The 12,145-nt window shown below is 35.1% G+C and overlaps 2 protein-coding genes across 2 annotated transcripts; both read left to right on the forward strand.

Moving 5' to 3' along the window:
- The first annotated feature begins 3,216 nt into the window (after positions 1-3,216).
- Positions 3,217-5,175, forward strand: LOC145230126 (transmembrane protein 161B-like). The gene has a single exon (XM_080095500.1). It carries the CDS (start codon positions 3,260-3,262, stop codon positions 4,700-4,702), a length of 1,443 nt encoding a protein of 480 aa, XP_079951626.1. The 5' UTR covers positions 3,217-3,259; the 3' UTR covers positions 4,703-5,175.
- A 1,602-nt stretch (positions 5,176-6,777) lies between these two features.
- On the forward strand, positions 6,778-11,843 carry LOC145230197 (inositol monophosphatase 3-like). Its single transcript, XM_080095584.1, has 7 exons — positions 6,778-6,961; positions 7,439-7,593; positions 8,151-8,297; positions 8,696-8,864; positions 9,367-9,462; positions 9,809-9,967; positions 10,377-11,843. The coding sequence occupies exons 1-7, from the start codon at positions 6,916-6,918 to the stop codon at positions 10,607-10,609; spliced, it is 1,005 nt and encodes a 334-aa protein (XP_079951710.1). The 5' UTR covers positions 6,778-6,915; the 3' UTR covers positions 10,610-11,843.
- Positions 11,844-12,145: the final 302 nt, after the last annotated feature.

A 12,145-nucleotide genomic window follows, 5' to 3' on the forward strand; every position in this document is an offset into this window, starting at 1 on the left:
TCGCTGATTCACTGAAATACTTTTTGTTAATCGAACCACTGCCCCTTTCCACCCTGGCTACGTCTGAGATCCGTTGTTTTCCGTATAGGCCTAAACGTCGACTTGGTTGCTGCGTTAACAAGTGAATTCTGTGGGGAATCCCCAGCTCAAATGTTTTGCCTTGAGTGCGCCCGAGAAGCCATGCTCGTCTTTCTTATTTGGAAGTGATTATCAAACTGTGTGCCGCGGCACACTAGTGTGCCGTGTGAGGTTTCCAAGTGTGCCGCGAAATCTTCTTGTTTTAAAGTGCAAGCTTTTCCTGGTGTTTTAAGACTTCACAATGAAAGACTGGTGTGTATGACAACGTTTCAAAGCTCATATTTTTGTTATTTGTTAATTGAAAGCATCCTTACCCATCACGATTAGGTTGAAAATTACCATTTTTAAACAACTTTTGTTATGTTTACCTGCAAAGTGTGCCACGGCAACATATTTTAGTTCTTTAATGTGTCGCATGCATAAAAAGTTTGAGAACCACTGTTATGTAGGAATGGTACCTTTGTTTAAGATTGAACTAACTTGCAAAAACATTAGCATGTCACGTGTTGGATTACTTTAATAACTCGTAAATATAGACTACAATCCAACATGATGTATTCGGTCTACCTTTAAGACCCATCCACGCCACGCTCCGGACGAACATTACGTGCGAGTGAGCGAGCGTATACAACCTACAAAGCTTTCGGTTTTCGGGATTGGATCCGTTTTCGGGGATTTTTAGTTTTTCCGACAAAAGCTTTTATATAGCCTTTATACTCGGCGAATCTTAAAGCTTTTTTATATGTAACCTTTGTTTAAGCTTGAATAATTAACTTGTAATATAACCGGTATGTTTCGAGTTGAATTACTTTAATATTTCATGATGTACTCCGTCAACGTAGAACCTACTGACAAAAAATATAATCTCACCATTGATTAGGGGTACACATCATAAAATAATTTCTGGATATTTTTAAACACCATTTGTTTTGGTTGTACAAGTTATTGTTAGAGATCAGCGTAGCAACAGCAATGAGTGAGAAACATGTTCCCACAAAAATGTGGGTAAGTTCTACTTTTTTTCCAATCCAACTGCATTTTTTTCCCATGCTTGTTTGTCAGGGAAGAGCATGTACTGGGGTAATAGAATATCCCACATTGCTTCACAAGTATGTCGTACAATATTGGACACAACTTGTCTGCTAAGTCCAGGGAGTCGAATTTTCTAAAAACCCAAACCGGAGTTGAACCCCATATTTTGTTTGGCGTTGGACCCGAACCGGAACTGAACCAGTAAACAATGCAGTCTGTTTTATATTTTGTGATTTAAAAAAAAACAGCGCACTGAAGAATACACGAGATAGCACTTACGTCAAAAAATACAGGCGTGTCAAAAATAACAGTGCACGTGCAAAATTATTTTGGGGTTTGATAAGGACAGGTAGATGATGGGTAGAATTAAATTAAAACGATTGAAAATTTGAACCGGTTTAAAAACCGCAAACCGGTTCGGACCGGATAATTTGCCCAAACCGGAACAAAACCCGAACCCGAAAATATACATTTTTAAAAACCTGAACCGAACCCGAAACCCTAAAAACAAAACGAAGTGAACCCGAACCGAACCTGAACCCGTATGACAAGCGGTTCGACTCCCTGGCTAAGTCTGTAGGACAGCGGTGCAGAAACGAATTTGCGCGGAAGTGAACATGTTGATTAAAATATATGAACTTGTGGCCGTGGGGGGGGGGGGGGGGGGGGGGGGGGAAGAAAATGTCTAAACAATATTAAGCGACTTTTACGATGTCTGCATTGTTTATGTTTCTGGTTTTGTTTACATAGCCTCTGCCGTTTGTATGTTGTTTAAACGGACAAAAAAGTTGCGTGGCTGTACGGGGATTTTTTTATCGTTGACGCAAATTTACTGCATATATTTTATGCAAGGTGTACATCAGTGGTGGCCAAACTACGGCCCGCGGGCCGCATCCGGCCCCCAGTCCTGTTTCATCCGGCCCGCCAAACACCTTGCCTGGTTTTTTTCCAAGCACCATATTTACCACTGTGAACAAGCAGTGCAACAGCGCTGGCTGCTACTAGCAGTAGCTTGTGGCAAGCGTTGTTAATTTTAGAATAAATGCCCTTGCAGCGTTATTTTTACTCCAGACTATAAAAGGCTTGTTCAAAATTGTGGACAGTTGCATTTATCTCATATATATATAAGCTTTTATTAAATACAAGTGTAAACAAGATGGTGTTATTTATTGTTATTCTACTACAATAATATATATTTTAATAAAGATGGCAACCAGTTACGACAAATTTTACGTAAATCTCATTTAATCCGGCCCTCCAGTGGCAAGACAGTTGCAAATTTGGCCCTCTGGTAAAAAAGTTTGGCCACCCCTGGTGTACATAATTACTTGATATAGTAATCTATCCCCTCAAGTGCGTTCTAACGAAAAATTGTACAATTTTTACAATGGGACAATGTGCCAATGATAGAGTGGTGTTCTGTGTGCGATATTATTAAGATTTACCACAGAGCGAAATATGATATATATTCGCCGGGTCGGAACAAAATTTGGTAGCAATGTTTCCTTTACGCACTAACGGGTACACGCGGCCATTACAAATACAAGACACCATCTGTTGCGTTTTCATCCCGTCCCGGCAGAAGTGCAGACCGGCTGTTACTGGGTTACTCGCGTGAGTGCAATTAGCAATTACGGCGTTAAGGTCACTCTTTTCGGGTGCGAACTAAAACCTTTTTACAAGAGGAAGCGATTGTTTTTATTTCCAACAAATAGGTTGTTTTCTTGCAGTTGTATGTATTTAAAGATAGATATGCATGTCTTGAAGTTAATAAGACGAGAATAAAAAGATGTGAAGCATTGGTTTGTTAGTTATGCCTTTAGTTATATTTAGTAGATGCTGCTAAGCAAGTCTTCATAAACATGTATTTTTAAATAGCGATGAAAGTATGTTATTGCAAAAAGTAGCTAAACTGCATTGCTTTGTTGTAATGTATAAGCTCTTTAGTAAGGGTTCTGCATGTATAACAAAACATTATTCTACTGGAACTGAGGCTTTTCAGGATTAAATGGTTAAAATCCGATGGTGACAACACAAATGGTTGTATCACCTCAAATAAAATGCAATTGTAACATCATGCCAAATTTTTTGTACTGTATACTGCATTTTTTAATGAATTGTTTTCCTCAGATATTTTTGTTGGAAAACAATGGCAATATTTGGTTTTCAAATATGCTTTACATTGATCATGGCAAGCTTTTTGCAAAAGATTACCCCTATTTATTCGCTTGGGAGATGGCTGCTTGGCAATGGATCTCTAATTTGGTACAGATTTCCTTCTGACCAGGAGTTAAGAAAGGCTGCTGGAAAGCCATTAACGAAAAAAGAAAATGGAAAATTGAAACATCGAAGACAGAACAAAAGCCTTACCCCTGAGGATGAAACTTTCAAAATTCCAAAAAACATTGACATCACTTTGGATGTTGCTCCAGTATTTTCTTTTGATTTGGCAACCCTTAAAAATTATAGTGACTTTGAGTGGCTTGTCAATTACACCCTTTTCGGATGCTTGGTGTACATTTTAACTGAATTGTATTACGAAGTGTGGGTCCCTGAAAAAGAGTTTAATATCTCAATGGTATGGGTGGCTCTATCTCTATGGTTTGCCTTTAGGAATCTGTTTTCTATATTTTGGATGTATGTGAAGTCAAGAGCAGGAGGAGAAATTTCTATGTCTATTGTGTTTGGAATGATATCATTTATCCTTGCCTTGGCTTCCCTAATGGTGAAAGAAGAAACTTTGGAATTTGGACTTCATGACTCTTTACAGCAAAATGTGTCTGTGCCAGTGAATTCAAAACCAGTATCAAGTGTTAAACTTTTGCTTGCCTCATGGAGTTGCATTGTTGGGTTGCTGTTTATGTTTCCAGCCGTTCGAATGGCACAGATGTATGTGGATGCACTGAAGTATGCTTCTGGGAGGAAGCTGAAAACATTGGCCTTACACATAAACTTTTTTGCACCAGGATTAATTGCCTTATTGTGGGTTAAACCAGTAGCGAGGGACGTTATTATGAAACCAACATTTGGCAAAACTCAAGATGTTGAACCCTTGTTAACAGATGGGCAGTTTGATATAATAAGGATTATAATTGTTTTGCTAACATGTATTTTAAGGCTCTTTTTGATAAGAACACACTTGCAGGCTTACCTCAACTTGGCATATGTCAAAGTGCTTAAGTTGAAAAAGGAGTCCGGACTTATAACGAACACAGAATTTCAAAGGACAATATATCAGATTTTTTATTATGTGGGCATTGTGGCAACCCAGTACATCAGTCCGTTGGTATTTCTTCTTTGCAGTGCAATGTTTGTCAAGACACTAGGTGGATATTCCTGGTTGTCTTTGGATTCGTCGCATGTAGATGCCATTTCACGTAACTTCAACACCTCTACCTCTGATGTTATCAATGAGAACGACTCACATGAGGACATGGTTCAGAAAATGAAAGAAAACATTCATGCACTGCGGTTGATTTTTACTCCCATCTTTTTAAGAGGAGTTTTATCTTATATGTTGTGGTGGATTGCTAGCAACTGGTTTTTAGCAAGTTGTGTAGGTTTGTTGTATCACTCATATTTAACAGAGTAATCCACAATAAATGTCATGCAAAGGCATTTGCTTCAATGGACCTTTTTTACTTTATGCATACAACTGATTTTAACTGCTACTGTAGTGTGTAAAAACATTATTGTTTTGGAAACAATCATACATAGACTTTAAAGTATACTATTTACAAAAAAACAATTTCTATCTAAACCTAAATGCACAAACAGAGTAATGCAGTACCTATCTAAGTGTGAATAATTGAATGTTATTTGTGTGCATTGTAATAGATTGAAATCGTTTTGTTGTGTTTTAATTTTTAGTTTGTTGAACCATTTGCTGCTTTAAAAATGTACACTATTTGATAAGACTATTTAATTTTGTGACATGAATCCAAGGTCCTTCACTGCTTTCAAATTATTGGTGTTATTTTTTACTGCTGTTTGAAATAAAATTTACTGTTTTGCTGTGATGATTTTGCTCTTTGACCACTTAATACAAGTTTGTAAAACCTTCAAGCTGTTCATTTCTTATTAAAACACCATTGCACGACACTAGCGCATGACACAAAAATATGTACACAATAAAAACCACAACAGATGTAAAATATGCAAATGATAACTTAAATGTGTAATAAAATCAATCTGTTTTTTTATCGGATGCGCTGTCACCAGATGCTGTTACAGTGGACTGTGCATTTGCAGTGGTTGATCCGTTGCTGAAAGGACACTAGAAAGTAAAATATTTTTGCCATGATAGTGAGTGTGGTAGGCCCAAACATCTAAACACAACAAATGGCGGTACTAAATACTGTATGTTATCACATGGCAAGCGGTATTATTAGGTGAAAAATATAATTTTGCAAGCTTTTGAAAATGCTACCAGTTAGAGCTATTTTGATTGGGGCGAGGATTTGTAACTGAAACTACGTTACAATCGGGACTTATTTACCGTATTGGCCTGTGCCGTATTTAGTACCACCCAACAAAACTACCTTACAAATAGACACATGTGTAAAATGTCTAATTGTTACATTAGGAAACTTTAAGCTACCAAGTTAATACCAGAAGGTAAAAAGCAAATACTGGACATAAACCCATGATTTTTGCTGCTATTTTTCATGGTATTTTTCTTTCTGTAAATCCATCTTCCAAATGAGTTGTATTTTATTAAAAACAGCCAATCCCTCAGTTTCAGAATATGACTTTTAACCATGTAAAAATATCAGTCTTATTGAAATGTTTGAAGATAAAGTCTGAATAACAAGACATCTTAACCATAATAATTTACCCACAAATAAAATTAAACAATTTCTTACAGTAGAAATAAACCATACCTTTTTTGCTTCTCCATTTGGTGTGTCAGTCACAGCTTTAGGATTCCAAAACTTTGAAATCACAGGATATAGCCATGGTTGAATATATTTATGGTAGACCCATAGTACAAAGGGGATTACAATGCAGGGAATACAGACCATATTTACTTGCTGTTTGACAGTTATGTAAAACACAATATAGATTCCTCAATTGTCTTATTATGGTCCTAAACCTCAAAAATATAATAAACAAATGTTAGAATTGCATTTGTGATATCAACAGTCAACACAACGAACATCTAATTCTGTAGGCAACGTAAACTCGGGGCTAAAATGCGACAACCTTCATTTATATTTCAAAACACTTTCTGATGTAAGAATTGTGTTGTTGTAAAACATGAGACAGCTCAGCATTACACAGCAAATCCGGTTGCGTCATTCTTACGTCACAAGCACCACTCACGTGACAAGTATGCTCAACGCCTTTGTCAAGTAATACGCAATAGAGCACGACGATAATGCAATCATGCATACATTCTTTTTAATTACATCATTAATTTTTCAGAAGCAAAATAACAACTTGAACAAAAATCTGTTTTTAGGCCACTAGGTTCTGTTCAAACTTTTTGATAATGCATTATTTCCTGCTAATGCAAATTTTAATGAAGTAAAATTGCCTTTAATTTTTTGAAATTAAAATTGACCCAAGTATCAAATAAACATCCTGTTTTATTTGCCCAAAAGTATTTGTAAATTTATGATGATTCGCCGTTAATGACGAAATGACTTGGTCCGTTCAGTCATTGGATTTAGCACGTGGACAACTGTTTACAAAAAGATATTCATCAGTTTTCCACGTTCTACAATTGTTTCTTGTTGATTTTTTACTTAAAGAATATTGGTTAACGATTAACTAACCATTCAGTTTGAAAAGCTGTTGCTGATGATCAGTGAGATGCAGAGCCTAGCGAACAAGATGGCCCCTCCTGGTAAGTTATACCTTTCTTTTTCATGCTTCTGTGCTTGTCATTAATTCATTGTACTTCGGTTCTAAGATGATCCCTGGACATGTGAGAAGATTTGTGTATATTCAGGAACTTCTATGTGTGTGTAAATTTGCTATTTATGGTAGTGCTATTGTAGACTGAATATATCTATCTTCCTAGACTTAGGTGATCTCGCAGCAAAAAAATAGAATCTGCACACAATTAGAATTTGTAAATTTTGTTGTGTCTTTTTTGTTTGCATCTGTACAGGTTTATGTGTAACTAAAATGCAACATTGTTCTGTGGTAACTAGCTTGTTCACTTACGACTAAAGATTTTGTTCCAATTTTGAAAAAATACCCAACTCACAGGTTTTTACTGAAGTTGAAACACATTTTGATTGATTTTAATTTCCCAAAAATGCTTTTTGCCTGAAATTTATTTCATTTTTTCATGTATTACTGATATTTTTTGTTTTAGGAGTTCACCCTTCGAAAACTGGAATGATTATTATTCTACTATGCCTTGCCGCATCTGTGATATATTTTTCAACCAGCCTTAGGAAGAGTAATGTTGTCGACATGAAGATGCTGCTTATAGCTAGCATTGACTTCGCAGAGAGGGGTGGAGATCAGGTAATCTTGATTTAAATTAACAAATTGTTTTCTTTTTTAAGTGGACGTTAGACTTTTGTAGCTGGACGTTAGACTTTTTGTAAGCATATCACATACAAACCTTTTTGTACTTGTGACAATAATTTTTAGTTAATATTGGTAAAACTTCTATAAACAAAGGTTAAACAAAATACTGTATTTACTCAATTATATGCTGCCGTCGATTGTGTGCCGAATGCTGTGATGTTAGATACTATTGTTTTAGGGCACTTCCTTCTGTTGCTACATTGCACTACTATTTGTCAACAATGAGGCACACAGATAATTGTTCTCAATAAACTGCATGTTGGTGGTAATGCCTACATGCAAAAGATTTTAAACGCAAAATAAATCAAAGAGCGGGGTTGTAAACATAATGTCAGTACGATAATGTAAGCTGCCCTCGAATACAAGTTGCCGTTGATGGTAGGTCACACAAACTGCAGTTTACCAAATTTTCTAAGCCACGGCTTCGAATAAATACAGTACTGACATAAAACTAGTTTTATAAACTTGACCGACTGTTCATTTACATAAAGGTTAGACTTGTCCAAGAATCTGGTAAGCTTTCCAAAACCAGCAAAGGCAAGACACTGGAGGGCGCCGACAACCCATTGACTCAAGGTGACATGCGCTCACATCGTGCTATTACCCAAGCATTTGCGTATTCATTTCCATCTTTAAAGGTAATTTACTCTCCTTAAATTATAGAACCATTTCTTTCTTTGTTCATTGTAGGAGCTTCTCTAAAATATGCAATCTACTAAAGAACCTTATTAAAATACTGACGGTTAGGGATATAAAGGTTGTATTAAAGGTGTACTGCAATTACCTTGTAATTCAATTCTGAAGTATTTAAAGCCTGAGCATTGCATTGATTTCCATTTTATTTCATGAAGTTCTCTGTACAGTATTGTTTTGTTTGAATAGTAGATTATAGAAGGCCCCAATTTAGTCATATTAAATGTTTTTGAGATCATTTGAAAAACTGCCTGCAGATTGTTTATGATCTTAATGCAAACAAATTATATATATATACAATTAAATAAAAAAAAGGTTTAAAACTTTCTACTTTTTATTCCAGGTCATTTCTGAAGAAAAAGATTCTGCCCATATTTCCACTGAAGATATACCACTAGCTCCAATGTCCAACAAAGAAGTGGATTACTTCACCAGCAAACCTTTTCAAGAAGTTGATGTTAATGATATAACAGTATGGGTGGACCCTTTAGATGCTACACAAGAATTTACAGGTTTGTATGCAGTTGTCTTAAATCGGGGAAATCCTTACAGTTTAAATTGGGACCCAGTTTTTATGAGGCAAAGCCGCCCACAGGCCAATGTTTTTAGCAACGTTTTCAAAAGTAGAATTGGTACACAAATATACAGCTGCAAAAATGTCTTCTTTTCCAAAGCTGGTTACAAATACAGTAGAAAAATCAACACTAGTACAAAAGAGATATATAATGCACTTTATTTCACGAAATTTACAATGAACGTTTAACTGAAGTAACAATTTAAAACAACAACCGTGGGCCAAATGAAATGCTGCTGCACTTTGGACACCCCTGTTTTAATGAATTAAAATGTTTTGTGAAGTATTGATTCAATAAGCTAGGCAAATGAAAGCTATAATTTTAAGGGAATGGTAACCTCTAATTTGCTCTTTTATGGATTTTTCTGTAATAATGAAGTTTTGTTTTCATTTTTATATTTGGTTGTTACAACTAAACATTTCTCTGTTTTTGTTTATAGAGGGTTTAGATGAATACGTTACCACAATGGTGTGTGTGGCAGTAAATGGAAAACCAGTTATTGGAGTAATTCACAAACCATTTGAAAAGAAGACATGTAAGTTAAAATATGATAAATTGTTACTCAAACAATTTGTGGTTGTATATATGCATTAGAAAATTGAGATAAATATGTTTTGTAATATCTTTAATGTCAGTTATAGTCTTAAACAGAGTGGCCTCAAAGAGGGGTCATGACCAAAAAGAAGGAGTTGCCAATGTGTTAGGATTTAGGAATACACTAGTTTTACACTAAGTCATAAGCGATGTAGTTTACATTTTCAGGCCACATGAACATGTTGACAAGTAGGACTAATGAAAACATAAACATTTCTTAGAAAAGATTTCTGACAGTTTTGATTGAATAAAATACATGGCAAACTAAGTTGTCAAAAACTTTGCAGATTGGTCATGGGTTGGGCATGGCTCCAACATTCAGGACGACTCAAAATTTGATACTGGCACAAAAATTATAGTGTCTCGATCGCATGCTGGAGAAGTGAAAGAAACTGCCAAAAAATCTTTTGGAGAGAATGTTGAGGTTATACCTGCAGGTGGCGCTGGTGAGTAAACTTACTTCACATTCTTTGACATAGAACAAATGAGGTTTGGTAGGGACTATGGACTGGCCAAATCTGCATTTTGTAATGTGCTTTTTTTTAGGCCAATGTAAGTTTATCAAATATTCAAAATAGTCAACCTTTTTTATGCAATTAAAACTAATAAGCTGTTAACCATTTTTTGTGTAACCCCACAAAAGATTGGGATTTATGATCCAAGTGCAATTATATAACTGGAATAAAAAGATGGTTTTGGCACTACCTATCCACATCACCATATATTAAGCAGGCAAAAAAATCTTTGGAATTTTTTTGGTTGCATTTCCAAAAAATGTTGGAAATCTCTGATTTAGTAAAAAACAAGATTTAGTATGTTGAGTTTTGCATTCATTTTCAACTTTTTATACCACAGGCTACAAGAGTCTTGCTCTGTTTAATGGTGTCGCCAATGCCTATATCCATACAACATTGATCAAGAAATGGGACATTTGTGCAGGAAATGCTATTCTGAATCATGCTAAGGGTAAAATGACAACACTCAAGGGAGAGGAGATAGATTATTCTTCCGAAACCGATCCAAAAAATCATGGTGGCCTTCTTGCTGCATTACATCAACATAAATCTTTTCTTGACAAGCTAGCTTAAATTAAAGTTTTATTTTTTGTTACTCGGACAATTCAAAGATGTGCTTTGTCAACTTTAAATGCACTATATAGAATTATGTAAGCTAATACATTATTCGTTATTGTGGAGGCCAGAAAAGAAACACTTCAACTGCTTTAGGTTTATGGAACAAAAAAGAAAGAACTTAAAATGCAGATGCAAAAAATCGATGTTTACGCTACACCAACCATTGTGAACCTAACAAAACATTTGAGGTTGATTTTTTTAATGGGTTTACTTCACAAAATTGGTTAGAAATTAATTAAAGGTGCATTATGTATTGCTGATGTTGACATGAAACGCAATAGGACGTGTTTATGTATGCTGTCTGCCTCTATTCAAACCAGCAGTTTCCAACTTCTATTGTTTTTGCTCTGTTTTACTTTGTAATGGTTTACATACAAAACAGCTTCTTACCCAAGGAAATGAGAAGGCTAAATTAAATATGTTTATAGTAAACCTTTTTCAGGCCACTTGTAAAGTGCAGTGGTTCCCAACCTTTTTCGATAGATTCCTCCCTTAACAACTGAAAACGTTTTCATTCCTCCCTAATTATACTACATATTAGATGCTAAACCATACAAAGATCATTTAAAATTGGGTTAGGTTATATTTCCCAAAGATAAAATGATTATTTATCAACCACATGTAAAACCTAAAAAGTAAATTTCTCCCCAAAAGCACAAATTACTTTCTGGTTGGAAAGAATGCTATAGTTACCATTTCTTTCTATGCACTTAGTGTAAATAAGGCACCATCCCCAATTCCTTTTTATTTAGTGTATTTATTTTCTGTGTTTTTAGCATGAGAATACCAGTAAAAATACAGTTTGCTTAGGTATAAAACAATTTTGGCATTACATAACATATGGTGCATCATACACACTGTGAATTCATTTTGTCAGAAATTTTATCATTACAATTAACACTAAAATGTTTTTGTCAGATTTCTAGCATACATATTTTCTTACCAGTGCTTTCTTTATATTATCCATTCAGTTTTCGATTTACCAAATGTCTTCTTAAAAAAATATGTGACTTGAAAAGTTCCTATTCTCCAAAATGGGGTTATTGCTTATTTCAAAACCCCTACATTTGCTGGTACTTTTTTTAGGATGAAAATATTATATCATATTACTTATTGTGTAATGTACTTGTTACTTTCGCAGTATTTTTTGTGCTTCAAGTAGCCAATAAACAGAATTCCTGAAGGTCCATTGTGTTGTGGCAGAAGTGTAACTTAATATACATGGCCGTGTATCATATTGTATAAATAAAGTATAAAGACATTAATGTAGCTTACAAAATTTGGTTTGGACAAGGGTTTAAACAAATTTAAGATTTGAGAAATTCCAGACAGGGAGAACAGCACTTTTATCCCCAAAACATGTCGTCTAGGCAGTTTTTTCAATAATTCGCTTGAGATTAAAATGTTGTATCGATTTTTGTACGAACAAATTTCTTCTTAATGACAAAATTCATAATTTTTTCCATCCTTTCTATTTGGTTAACAATGTTA

Source organism: Phallusia mammillata, chromosome 5, assembly GCF_965637545.1.
Source record: "Phallusia mammillata chromosome 5, kaPhaMamm4.hap1.1, whole genome shotgun sequence".
In the NCBI taxonomy this organism is placed as follows: Eukaryota; Metazoa; Chordata; class Ascidiacea; order Phlebobranchia; family Ascidiidae; genus Phallusia; species Phallusia mammillata.